At 34.8% G+C, this 14,636-nt stretch overlaps 1 protein-coding gene across 1 annotated transcript; it reads right to left on the bottom strand.

Moving 5' to 3' along the window:
* Positions 1-8,814: 8,814 nt before the first annotated feature.
* LOC140874849 (protein farnesyltransferase/geranylgeranyltransferase type-1 subunit alpha-like) lies at positions 8,815-12,265 on the bottom strand. Its single transcript, XM_073278291.1, has 5 exons — positions 11,956-12,265; positions 10,887-10,996; positions 9,751-9,871; positions 9,474-9,569; positions 8,815-9,360 (listed from the first exon to the last, which is right to left on the bottom strand). Exons 1-5 carry the CDS (start codon positions 12,196-12,198, stop codon positions 8,941-8,943), a joined length of 990 nt encoding a protein of 329 aa, XP_073134392.1. The 5' UTR covers positions 12,199-12,265; the 3' UTR covers positions 8,815-8,940.
* Positions 12,266-14,636: the final 2,371 nt, after the last annotated feature.

Raw genomic sequence — 14,636 nt, 5'->3', positions numbered from 1 at the left:
TCATGGATCTCATGAACCGAGTTTTTCAGCCGTATCTTGATCAGTTCATCATAGTCTTCATTGATGATATCTTGATCTACTCTAGGAGCATTGAGGAGCATAGACAGCATCTGCAGACAGCCTTGCAGACTTTGAGGGAGCATCGTTTGTATTCCAAGTTCAGCAAGTGCGAGTTTTGGCTCGAGCAGGTGGCTTTCCTTGGCCACGTTATTTTGAGAGATGGGATTACAGTGGATCAGCCGAAGGTTGAGGCAGTGCAGAAATGGGGTATTCCGAGGAATGCTTCGGAGATTCGCAGTTTCTTGGGTTTGGCAGGATATTATAGGAAGTTCATCAAGGGTTTTTCTCTATTGCAGTACCCTTGACTTCCTTAACCAAGAAGAATGCGAAGTTTATTTGGAGTCCAGACTGTCATAGGAGCTTCGATCAGCTGAAGGAAGCACTCACTACTGCACCTGTTTTAGCGATGACAGTACCACACGAGGAGTTAGTGGCGTACACCGACGCGTCTAAGCTAGGTTTAGGCGCAGTACTTATGCAGTGTGGTAAGGTTATTGCTTATGTATCGAGGCAGTTGAAGATTCACGAGCAGAACTACCCGACACATGATTTGGAGTTAGCAGCAGTGGTCTTCGCTTTGAAAATCTGGAGGCACTACCTGTATGGCGAGAAGTGCAAGATTTTCACGGATCACAAGAGCCTCAAGTACTTCTTCACTCAAAAGGAGTTGAACATGAGGCAACGGAGATGGTTGGAGTTAGTGAAGGATTATGACTGTGACATTAGCTACCATCCGGGTAAAGCTAATGTAGTAGCAGATGCTTTGAGTCAAAAGTCGTCAGTGGTATCATGTTTGACAGTACAGTTATCACTACAGAGCGAGATTAAGAGATTTGACTTGGAGTGTTATTCGAGTGGTCATGCACCGAGCTTGTCAGTGTTGACGGTGCAGCCAGTTCTGCGAGATCGGATCAGGGATGGACATTCTACTGATGAGGAGTTGCAGCGATGGAGACAGAGAGATGAGGCCAAGGGTAATCTTCTGTATACAGTTGTGGATGGCATTGTTCAGTATCGTGGTAGGATGTGGGTACCGAACATCGATCAGTTGAGAGCTAAGATTTTAGCAGAGGCTCACACATCTCCGTACTCCATTCACCCCGGAAGTACGAAGATGTACAGAGATTTGCAGCTATTGTATTGGTGGCCCGGGATGAAGAGAGACATCGGGAGAGTGGTGTCAGAGTGCTTGACTTTTCAGCGAGTCAAGGCAGAGCATCAGCGTCCAGCAGGACTTCTTAGACCTTTTCCTATTCCGGAATGGAAATGGGAGAATATTACGATGGACTTTGTGGTTGGCTTACCGAGGAGTGCCAGAGGTTGCACAGCGATTTGGATGATTGTGGATAGACTCACCAAGTCAGCTCATTTCTTGCCGGTGAGGACTACCTACTCATTGACACAGTATGCAGAGCTTTACATAAAGGAGATTGTTAGACTGCATGGCATACCAGTGTCGATTGTGTCAGACAGAGATCCGAGATTCACATCCGCATTTTAGAAGAGTCTGCACACAGCTTTGGGGACTAGACTTTTGTTCAGTACAACATTCCATCCCTAGACAGATGGTCAGTCTGAGAGAGTGATCCAGGTTCTCGAGGATCTACTGAGAGCTTGTGTCATCGACTTTCAGGGCTCTTGGGAGACGAGACTGCCATTAGTGGAGTTTACCTATAACAACAGTTTTCAGTCGTCTATAGGTATGGCTCCTTATGCAGCATTGTACGGGAGGAGGTGCAGATCTCCTGTGCATTGGGATGAGGCCGGTGAGAGGATTTTACTTGGACCTGAGATTGTGCAGCAGACAGCTGATATTGTGACACAGATTCGGGATCGCATGAGGACTGCTCAGAGTCGTCAGAAGAGTTATGCAGATACTCGACGACGAGATTTGGAGTTCGCTGTAGGTGATCACGTATTCCTGAAGGTGTCACCTATGAAGGGAGTAGTGCGGTTTGGCCGGAGAGGCAAGCTTAATCCGAGATATATAGGGCCATTCGAGATCTTGGAGAGAGTTGGCACGTTGGCCTACCGTTTAGCTCTACCACCAGGGCTAGCGGCAGTGCACAATGTATTCCATGTATCCATGCTTCGGAGATACATCTCGAACCCGTCACATGTGTTGGATTTTGAGCCTCTTCAGTTGACACCGGAGTTAGCATTTGAGGAGAGGCCTATACGGATCTTGGCTAGGGAGGAGCGGAGGCTTAGGACGCGTGTTATACCGATGGTCAGAGTCCAGTGGCTGAATCACTCGGAGGAGGAAGCTACTTGGGAGACCGAGGCAGATATGAGGACTCGCTACCCGGAGTTGTTCGGGTAAGTACTTTAATTTCGAGGACGAAATCCAATTTAAGGGGGGGAGAATTGTAACACCCGGTATTTTAAATACGTGAATTCGCATGCATAATTAGGGATTTTATTTATTTATAATTTTAGATTATGGGTTAAAAAAAATTATGTGAAATTATTTGTGCATGTTTTAAGTTATTTTAAGCATTTAACCCATAATTAGTGATGTTCATGAATTATGGAAATTTAATGGTTTTGATCGCGTAGACGGGACCGTGGACGGACGAGATACCAAAATTCTTAGCCAAAAATATTTTGTGAATTTATGAGCCTTAAAATGATATTTTAAGGTATTTTGTCAAAAAAAATTTAGTATTTAATTATATATTTATTTAGGAGTTTATTTTTAGCCAAAATAAGTCATTTTAATGACTTTTATTAAATTTTAAAAATTACCTATTTTAATATTTCGGGATTTAGCTATTCCCATCATATTATTATTATTATTAGGGGTTTTTAAACATTTGTTTGATGGTATATTATCTTCCTAAATAAGTTATTATCCTAATTTAATTCTAATTAACCAAAAATTCTATCCTATCTACCCTAAACTCACGTCTCCCTCTCCCTTAGCCGCCTCCAACCTTCTTCTTCAGCCTCCCTCATGCTTTGACAGAAAACCACAAGCCCTTAGCCGATCAAGCTCTAGATTTGAAGGTTTTTGGTCCGTTCGTCGTCCCGGAGCCCGTAAACGCGTCTATCTTCGTCGATTTAATTATCAAGGCATGATTCTTTCTCTTTTTTTTGTACCATATCAGTTATTATGTGTGTGTGTGCATGAGAATCAGAATTCCTTCGAAATTTTCAGAAACAAAACGGGATCGGTTCGGTTGTATGCATTTGTTCTTGTGTTTATTGATCATGTTCACGTTTGGTTTGTCATGGTTGTGTCTAGGCTGCTGGTAAAGGTCCTTAGGTTGCCTAAGGTGAGTCTAGGTTCGAATGGCTCGAGTGGCTCGAGCCAAATGAGCCCAGACTTGGAGCTAAGAGGCGATCGGCCAAGGGGGGACGCAGGTTAGGGTTCTCGGGAAGGGCTCGGTTCGGCTAAGGGCTGGGCTGCATGATTTGGGTTCAGGGGCAAGGTTCGAACCGCCCAGACGTGGGCTACGTCTGGGCGGCAGCGCTCTGGCCAGGGGCAGCCGAAGCAGGCCGGCAGCAGCCAAGGAGTGGCTGCTGCTCACGACCGCAGCCGAGACGGGAAAAGGGGGGCGACGGGTTTAGGGTTAGGGTTGGTTCCGGGTCGGGTCTATGGCCTGGGTCGGGTCAATAGTGTGGTGGGTTGGGTTAAGTTGGTTCGCGTTCGGGTTAGGTGGGCCGGACTCGAGTCTTTTTAATTTTAAAGTATTTTATGATTTAATTGGTTTTTGGGCCAATTAATTTGAAATAAAATGATTTGGGTTCCATTTAATTATTTGGGTTAAATTTAATTATTATTGGGCTTAATTAAATTAATTAAGTGAGTCCACTAATTTTTATGGGCCTTGAGGGCCCATGGAAGTTATTGGGCCAGTCTTTGGGCTTTAGGGCCCATTGGGCCAGAATAAGTTGTTATTGGGCCAAGAGTGTTTTAATGGGCTTTAATTAATTCATTGGGCTTAGAAATTTAATGTTGGGCTTAAGTATGTTAATGGGCCAGTCTCAGTGTTAATGGGCCAGATTTAAGTAAATGGACTTGATTGTTAGGGCCAGCAGTCAGTACAATCCATGAGAAATTTGCATGTGTCCTGAATATATATTTAATTATTTTTATGCATGGAAGTTATTTTAATAATTATATGTTAGTATGAAATTTAAATTAAATATATATGAAGGACACACATTTTATTTAAGTACATGCATTCATGAAATAATTTTTATGCATGATTTAATGTTTAAGGTTGAGCAAAAAAAAATATTTTATGTTGGAAGTTGAAGTAGTGTGACAATTTAAGGGGGATTCGTCCCCATATGTGAACTATTGAAGGGCAGTTTACTGCCAATTTAAGAGGTGATTCGTTACCGCCACGTACGTTGGTTTTCACGCTGATCAATATTTGATGTATGATTTAAGGTTACACTATGGATACAACCATGCGATGTTAGAAAATAATTTGCTCAACAATGTTTATGTATTATGCAGGATTATGATATTTAAGTTTAATTTAAGTTATGTTATGTCATGATATTTTTAAGCATGCTCATCCATGTATATGTTATGTATTAGTATTTAAGTGATTTAAATTATTTTTAAACCCTGTTATGTTAGCATGTTGGGCCTCTAGGCTCACTACACTGGTATGGTGCAGGTGAGTACTTAGAGGATGACGTAGTACCCACCGGCGGCGATGACATATGAGCGGACATGCAGTGATCCCCGTGACCGTTGTCTGAGTCTTTATGCATGTCTCGAATTTTTAGCATGTTACATTTTAATTATTTTCAGTGATTGTGATTTGGGATATTTTATTTAAGTAATTTTCAGTGCATGCAAAACTTTAATTTATTCCACTTTTGGTCAGTATTTTATTTAACGCATGACTCAGATATTTAAATTATGAAATGTTAAGTTTTCGATTTGTTGCATTATTCTTATTCAAGTTATTTATTTTTAAATCTATTTATTCTGTGCATATATGTATGGGCATGTATGTACATATTTTTACTTAGAAAAAAAAAATTCCGCATATTTATTTATTAATTATAGAGTTAGGGTCGTTTCACTTCTAGAGTAAATCCTTCCGATGAGGAAGAAGGGTTGACGTAGGAGATTGAACTTCGAACATCCATAACAAAAAATTACATATTTTATTTCCTGTTTTAATCTTATATCAGTCGAGCACCTTCGGTCACTCACAAACTCAATCTAGTTATTTGATTGTAAATTCTAATTTGTTAGCTCACGTCATTCCACACATATTAATTATTTTCCTATTAACATCGACACACGAGAAGGAAGCAGTTCAACTGAGTTCAGTTGACTAACCTCAGCTGAACTCAACTTAGTAGATTCAAGGGTCCATTCCTACAGCAATTTGAGCTTAAGAAGTTAACATTCACATGTTGAGCAGATTCAGAGAGTAACAACCCCCAAAACCGATCTCATAATGCATGATTCTAATGACCTAAAATTTCTCAACTCGATTTAAAAAATTTAAATTTATATTTTTTACTCGTATTTGAATTTAAATATAAATAAATGAATATTTATTTTATCATATTTTTTCAGTATTAAATATATTTTAGTCATGTATATGATTTATTTATTAAGTGTAATATATAATTTTATATCAATTTTTTTAAAAAAAATGGATAATTATTAAGAAAAATACCATTTTATTATATGTTTATAATATTTTAAAAATATATTATATTTGAATGAATAATTATTAATGAGTAAAATATAAATGTATTATAAAAATTTTAAGATATTTATTTATTATAACTTCTAAATTAATATAAATTTATTTTTACACTTTTAATCAATAAAAAATTTGAAAAATAAAATGTGCACTTAATTGAATTTATTAAAAATAATTGGACTTAAGAGCAATTTTACTAAAAGGTAAAAATCGAATTTTTAGTTGAATCATGTACCAATAAGCTATTTTTAATAATCCATGTACCAATTTGATATTTTATCAATAGTTCGTGTACCATAAAAAAATTTACTCGTAAAATAAACAATTATAATGTATGTATATAAATAGAGTAGGTCTCTTGTGAGACGGTCTCATGAACCTTTAAGAGACATGTCAATCTTGTCATATTTACAATAAAAGGTTATAATTTTAATAGAAAAAATAATATTTTTTTATGGATTGATTACCCAAATAAGATATATATCTCACAATTTTTTTTTAGAAATTATACATCTCACAATATTGATATCATTATTTTTTGTGATATATATATATATAGAAGTTTAAGCTGCCCAACAATTCTTGCCCACCTCGTCCCCGATTACTAAAAACCCGGTACCGTGTTTTAGTTGCTATTTTTCTCATCACTAAAACATGGTACGAAGTTTTAGTGGTCGGAAACGAGTTGGACATCATTGGTTGGGCAGCTGAAAATTTATTTATTTATATATATATAATTTATGCTGCCCAACAATTCTTGCCCAACTCATCCCCGACATACCGGGTTTTAGTTGTTTTTTTATTTTCCGCATCACTAAAACCCGGTAGTGGTCGGAAACGAGTTGGATATCATTGGTTGGACAACTGAAAATTTCTATATATATATATATATATATAATGGGGTCGGGAATTGTTTTTACAAATAATCGGCACAAGATGTTGTCTTTAGATTTTTTGTTATTAGACCACTAGATACTAACAAAGTCCAACATAGTTATTATGAGGGGTGTCAAAAATCAATTCAATTTTTCAATATGAGACGAGTCGACCTGAAAAATATCGGGTTATGGTTGAGATTTTTTGGGTTCGGATAGAATCGGGTTGTGTTGTTGACTCGAAATTTTTGTATTTTTATTTTTTAATTTAAAATTAGGAAAGATTTGCTACATTTTTTTTTATATATTGTATGTTTGGAAAAAAAATTATCGTGTATTGATAATAATATATTTTCGTTATTTAATGTTTATTTTGTATAATTTTGATTTTTTAAAATAAATTTTGTTTTTGTAGTAAGTATACTTTAAATTTTTATATAAATAGACTTTCAAATTTAAATTATATATAAATTTAGATTTTGTTATTATGTGACTAAATTAAATATTACTATTATTATTGTGTTTTTGAATTTTTAGTTAATTATTTTGTTAAAAATAATTTTAAGAAAACTCGGGTTGGTTCGGGTTAGTCGGGTTCGGGTTGGTCATTTTGTTGGTTGATTTGGGTACGATTGAGAAAATTTTAAATAATATTTCCACCCGAATTAGGGGTGGTAAAAATTTTTGGTATACCTAAGTTATCGTATCGAAAAAATACCGAATTTACCGAATTTTTGGTATACCGAAGATTTCGGTACGGTACGGTAACGATACCGAATTTTTTGGTACGGTAACGGTATGCAATTTGAAAATTTCGGTATATAACGATATACCGTAAAATTTTGATATGATCGGCATGTTATTTATATGTATCAAAAATTTCGGTATACCGAGAGTTTCGGTACGGTATCGATATAAATTTTCTTATACCGTAATTTTCGGTAAGATATACAGAATGCAATTTCGGTACGATACGATACGGTATTCCACACAATTGACACCCCTAGTTATTATAATTATATCTCTATATTTCCAATACACAATAGGTTTGTTGGGAAAATTTAGGTAAAATGTCAATTTTAGTTTTCTATATATTGGTGTGTGACATTTTCAATTGTGTGTCTTTTATTGAACCGGTTATAGTCATGTAATTATTTTTATTTATTTTTTAATTTTTTTAAATACATTTTTATAATTTCGTCAAAATCTTATAATTAAATGGCTCATATTGTTGTTCAAATTTATAATCATGTTATCAAACACACATGTTTACATCGAGAAACTTTTTTAACCACAAGGCTTACAAAAATTTATCGATAATATTGATAAATTATTACGTAATTGTGAGGAAAAATGAATAAAATTGATAAAAGAACATTACTACATAATTATTATTGGTTCGAAGAGAGATACAAGACTAAAATTGCTACGCAAATACAAACCGGATTAAATTTGACATTTTGTCAGAAATTCAATGCCAACGCATAGCAAGTCTAACAAAATGCTGAATGGAGTTTGGATTTGGACTGTATCTTAAGACTGTCCTAAAAAGATATGAAGTATCAATAGTAGACTCTAGTGATATTGATAATAAATTACACAAGATTTTCCAAAATATTAACATGTAGTTCAAAAACTTTTTATAAAAGTATTTTTAAATATATTTTATATAACATTTTAAAAATTATTTTAAAAATAAATATTTATTTGTATAACTGTTCTTAAAAAGATTTTAACATTTAAAAAATAGTGTTTTTAATTTTCATCATTGCATTCCATTTTAAAACATCTATAAATACCTCTCAATTGTTCTTGAAAAATTATACTTGAATAATATTTTTTTAAAAATATTGTTAAAAACGTTTTACAATTATTTTTTTTCAAACACATACTTCAAATTTTTTTTCAATTACAAACCACTAAAAATGTTTTTAAAATACATGTCCAAACAAAACTTAAATTAAACGCTTAAACTTCAAGTTCACATATATTTTTCATGCCTAAAAATATTCTATCATACAATATTATTAAAGTTAAGAAACTCAAAATAAATAACTATAAATCATTGTAAATTCAATCCATTTTTATTTAAAAATATTCATAAAACCCAAACATCTACGTTAGTATATTGCAAAATAATTTATCCTCTTTATCTATACTTATAAATTTTTAAATAATTATATTACACATTAACATACAAAATTTATTATAAAAAAAATTAAGATTTCAATTTTAACATAATCTCTAGGTTTCTTACTAAAATTATTTAACAACAATTTGGAAAAGGTATGTGAGTACTGAGTCCACAAAATATTTCAAACCAGAACGCTCTGGCGCCACTGCCAATAATCAGCTCTCATGGGATCAACAAACTGCAAGATGTGGCACACTTTCTGCGCTAAACTCGAGTCCGGAGGACAAGAATCGGGAGAAACGGCGTCGATTGAATTTTTCAACTCATCGCTGAGTTCATACCGACGGCAGAGAAGATCCAAAACCATGTCCAATGCGAAGACATAATCCCTCTTGCTCTTCAGAACATCTGCACAAACTGATGCCACCCAGGGATCTTCGGATAAAGATGCTAAGTCGTTTTTGTAGAGCCCACGAAGATACCTCCAAGAGCTTTCGTTCTCGGGTTTGGCTAAAATGGCTTTAACTGTATAAGCAACCTCAGAGTCTTTCATGGCCCCTAACCCTCCCAGGAGAGGAGATCTTGTTATGACAAAATATCTCTGCAAGGAAACCAACATCAACATATATAATCTAAGAAGTGTCTTTTCGAAAAAATAACCTTTTTTTAAAAAAAAAAATAAGAAATAACCCTTTTTAAAATTTTAGAGAAAACCTGATTCCATGCGGAGTTGTTAAAAATATCGTCTTCAAGGAGTTCATCACAGTAGGCAAGTTCATCTTCCCATCCTCCGAGGGCCTGAAGAACCCACTGCGCATTAAGAAATCACCACTGTTGAGCATAGAGGTAATCTATAAACATACAGACTAATAACATATCCTGATGGAGGGACGTCACTCACCAATTTGCTAAGACGTAAATACAAAAAGGAAATGAATAGAATAGAATAGTTTTCACCCGTAAAAACTGAGGATAGTGAACTGGAACCCACCTGCCTATGTGACCACGCATGATAGTTTTTCGAATCCCGAGAGAAAATTTCTCTGGTTATTTCAAGTTCCTCGCTTGCAACTTCAGGCCCAAGTTTCTCAGCAACCCATCGTCGGTGATGCCTAAGATTGAGGCCGTCGTAACCCATGCAGTAAGTAAATCAGGATTAGAAACTAAAATATAAGCGTGTAAAGGTGACTGAAAAGTGCAAAAAGACCGACCCATATTTACAATTCCCTGATTCAATCAGACCCTTTTGGACTAAGACCTGGATCAAACAAAACTTAATTCATCCAGATTTTAACGGACTCATCTAAGGTTACTTCATTTATCCAATGCTTTATGTCCAGTCTTGATCGGGATCATCCTCAACCTACAAGTGGTTTTTTCATGTCTCTGGTTATTTCATCTTCCCCTCTTCCTTGCTTAGGACCTCACAAGACTTTGAACAATACGGCAAAACATTTGATCAGATCATTTCTCTCATGAAATTCTCAATGTTGAAGGCTCAAACACTTGTTAGTTTTAGATTGCTTCCACACCATGAAAGCGGATATCCCAACACCCTGTTTCTGTGTGAATAGCTCGCAATTGCACTCGGGAATTGCTGTAACTTCGGGAGTTTAAGACAAGAAAAATAATCAAATCCATCCCATGATTTCTTTTTCACATTGAATGCATAAACGAAATGCATGACCTAAAGGTCAATAATTATGCAACGACGATATTCCTTTTTAAAAACTTGTTCTCACCAACAATGAAGAATAAGCTTGGCGTACATTCACAAAGCTTTTCTAAGCAACTAGTTCTGTTCTTCTTCTCGCAGAAACTAGGTGTTAATTACATACTCGTGGAAGTAGACCATATTCAAGCGTGAAAAAATCCATTGAAATTGACCAGGCACCAAGTACGAGAAGAATTTCAGTTTGGTGCAACTTATCCTATCCAATCAATTTCATCTTACAAGGTTATAAGAAATTTCGTCACAAACATAATTTTAGCTTAGGTATGGAACATGAAATCAAACAAATATCCTGTCTAATCAGATTTTAGATTCGCAACTTGTACTCCCCTAAGCATCTAGCGAAGCACGAATTTATAGGGAAAAATGTTGGAAGAATAAATAATGCTGGTTACCATATTTGATAGTTTTTGGAATTGTCTCTGATGATACTAGCAACAAAATCCAATTCTTCACGCAAATCAACATTAAGGGTCTCCAGTATTACACGCCTGAATTGCCATACCTGAAAGAAAAGGTGCACATTCAGCAAGCGACCCACCGATCAGACCACCAAGAAAAAACTTCTATAAACAATTAAACACTCATCCATAGATGGCAGTGCTACGATCAGGGTTAACTCTACATTTGTAAGTTTCTGAGTACAAATTCTTCAATGCCATAGCAAAGATAATAAATGGATTTATTCAAGGTAAATCATGTGTTCCAACTCGTACGGATCATGCAAACCGAAACATGCAAAAAAACAGGGAATTTACAGATTCATGGCTCAAAACGTGAGTGATAGCGTTCATATGATGGTTCGCCGGTCGTGGAATGGGCATTCCGCAATAGGAACGGCAACTGCCGCACAAAGTTCCAAGATAACGGATATGTAACTTTATCGTTTTCGATTTCGTAGTTATATAACGAAACGGGAAGTCGATTTTAGCTCGCATAAAGTCTTTATTTCCTTTTTCTTTTCAATTTTTTCCATAAAATTTTCTAAATTATCTCATCACTTCTATTTTTATTTAAAAAATTTCCGACGACAGTAACCGCAATAGTTCAGCGAGATGCCAGTGGAAACAGAACAGCAGCCTCCATGATGCCCTCCGCGACAGCAAAGCATGGTCACAACCTCTGGTTTGAACTCATGAATCGTACATCAATTGCATTTAACAACAAAAATTGTGTTTACTTTTTCGTCTTCAGCCGACCTAAGATTATAAAGTTTGGATCTTTAACCTCCGTAAAGCATCAATGGGAATTTAAAAACTCCCGTTAATTTGCAGAGCAGTAAAAAGAATTAAAAACTGAAAAAATCAATAATTAGTGCATAACCCAAGAAATGTCGCATCTAAAATAATCCAAACTGGAGTCAAGAGCCCAAAATTCAGGTAAATTTCAGATTTTTTACATTTAAATCTGTCTCCAAAACACTGATACAATTTCAAAAAATAAAAATAAAAATGATACGATTACCGTATAGTTCCCGGAATTAAGCGAAATAGCTTCTTGAGTGAGTTGAAGCGCGCGAGGCGAACGCTCATCCGCCGAGTAGACGGCCCTGAAGTAACCCATGGTTTCAACGAACTCATCCGTGTACGCAATCGGCACAACCGGGTTCGGGCCATCGTCCTGCGGAACGGGCTGCACGTCGGACCACTCGGGCCTCTGGCAAATGGGTACACGCGTGCCGCTTTCTTCCTTAACTTTCCGACTCATTTCATGCGTCGACTCTGAAATCACTCGTTCACTGGAAATCAAGAATATGAAAGATGAGCATCAATTTTCTGTTTTAAACCTCGAATCTCCACTCTATTAAGTAATAATAACTAAGGTTAAAAAAGAATGGTAAAGTCCCAGTTTAGTAAAAAAAAGTTTTTTTTATTTATAAGGGCATCCGTAATCATAAACCTTTAGTTCATGCTCTGTCACATTATTGTCACGTCAAAATTAAAAACCTCGTATATTTTTAAAATCTCTCTGTTATCATAAAACTCGTTAACTATATTTTTATGGGTTCCACTGTCAACTAATTATCTTCAACTATCTTTTTTATTCCAAATTAATTTTTTATTTATAATTTAATTTGTATATATTATTAATTCATATGTTCAATTAAAAATTTATGATATACTAAAAAACTATAAAAATTAGTATTTAGTAACTAGTTCGGATCATGTGAAATTTATTTTAATGAAAATTAAATTACATGGACTAAGAAAATAACATTACATAAAATGGTGAAATGAAAACAAAATCTAGTTTAAATTTTAAATTAGTTTAGATAAATTAAAAAGTAATTAAAAATAATAAAAATTTAAAAAAATACAGCACCATACAGCGGGATTGGCAGCTGACGCGCACGAGTGCAGCGCACGAGTGCAGCGCACGAGTGCAGCGCACTCCCCCCTCTTGCAATTATATAAGTTTTTTTTAAAAAAAATATAAACCCGATATCAAGATTTTGGGACCAGTTTTTGAAAAATATTTTAAACCCCACCCTGTAATGGGGGTGAGGTTTTTAAAGGGAGGTCCCATTACAGATGTTCTAAGGTGTTTGGATGATCATTTAAGTGCTTAAAAATCATTTTTTAAGTCAATAGAGCTTTTCAAAATCCCAAAATTAGAGCTTAAAAAAATATTTTTTTAAAAAAAATCACTACCAATACCAAACAGGCTCAAATTGGGAGAAATGCCATGGGTATTATGGTCAACACGTTTTAAAATATAAAATTATTCTTATAGTGTTATATAAAATACGTTGGTCTTTTAGTATTACCACAAAAATATAAAATAAATATATATATAAAAAAAAAACACACACACACCATAAATTACTTCCCTCCGCTATCTTAATTTTTTTTCATTTAATTATTTCTCTTATTTTTCCTCCTATTTTTTATTTAATATATAGTACAATTATTTTATTTGACAATTTTAATTAGAATATATTTTATTATAAAAAAAACAGAGTATTTGGCACGTAATACGTGCAACAAGACACTAGTATAATTTATCTCACGGTAATAATCATCAGTATCTTAAAAAAATTCAATCTTAAATAGGTTTTCAATAGGAGAATTCTCTTATTAGGTTTTTCGAATCTTTGAGGGTTGGGAACCTGCATCTTGTAGGCTGATTTTTAATTTTCACTCAATCACTCTCACCGATTTGAACGTTGGTTGTTTATCACTTATGGATCCTTATGAAATATATCGCTTGGTGGATGAAACGATACACAAAGCATATAATGACACCATAATCATATACGAGGAAGATGGTCGATTTTATGCCATGTCGTAATTCAACGTGATCGATAAAAGCCGGTCGTAATATATTTAGCAATTATTTTGATGAAAATCCAAGATACAACGAAGTAATATCTCAAACACGTTTTCGAATGTCATTGAGACATTTCATTCATACTGTTGATGTTGTGAAGTACCATGATCATTATTCACAAAAATGATTAGAATGTCTTGGTCGAGTTGAAATATCTATTAATAAATGCATGTGTCGGCATGTGATACACCATTGGGTGGTACTGATGAATATATTAAGATAGGAGAATCGAGTACAATTCAATATCTTCGACATTTATTGTAGATGTTTTTGTTGAACTATACCAAATGACACTTATCCTAATTGATATTGGCATACTATTGTTTATCAGTGAAAAATGCGGTTTTCCTAGAATGTTCAGAAGCCTTGATTATATGTATTGGGTGGAAGGATTACCTCATAGCATGGGAATGATAATATGCAGGCTGTAGTGAATCTCCGATTCAAAGAAAATATATTAAAATAAAACAATAGTATTGTAGAAAAAATGTTTAACACGTGTTTAGAGTTCTTTCGATCATTATATGCAACTGTAGCATCTCCAATGTGTGCTTGGCAAAAGAGAAACTTGCAAGATATAATCACTGCATGTAGGGTGGCAAAAATTCACGAAATCCAAATTCTTCCCAAATCACATCTCATTCTCGCCTCGAAAAAATCACAACCGACAATTTTTTGACCTGAATTTTCGGGATTTTTCTCGTCCTGATTAATTTCGAGAGAGAGATATGAAATAAAATCTCATCTCGACGGGATTCACGACCCGTCTTGAAATAAAATTATAATATATTTTATTAATAATTTTATTAATAGAT

This window comes from Henckelia pumila, chromosome 1 (genome assembly GCF_033568475.1).
Source record: "Henckelia pumila isolate YLH828 chromosome 1, ASM3356847v2, whole genome shotgun sequence".
NCBI classification, from domain to species: domain Eukaryota; kingdom Viridiplantae; phylum Streptophyta; class Magnoliopsida; order Lamiales; family Gesneriaceae; genus Henckelia; species Henckelia pumila.
Note: the sequence above shows the minus strand (reverse complement) of the source record. Positions and strands in the feature narration are given on the sequence as shown.

Coding starts and splice junctions, on each gene's coding strand:
- LOC140874849 (XM_073278291.1), bottom strand. CDS start 12,198: ATGAGTCGGAAAGTTAAGGAAGAAAGCGGCACGCGTGTACCCATTTGC. Junction 9,872..10,886: donor TCCAAAAACTATCAAATATG/GTAACCAGCATT, acceptor CCTCAATCTTAG/GCATCACCGACGATGGGTTG. Junction 9,570..9,750: donor ATGCGTGGTCACATAGGCAG/GTGGGTTCCAGT, acceptor CTTAATGCGCAG/TGGGTTCTTCAGGCCCTCGG.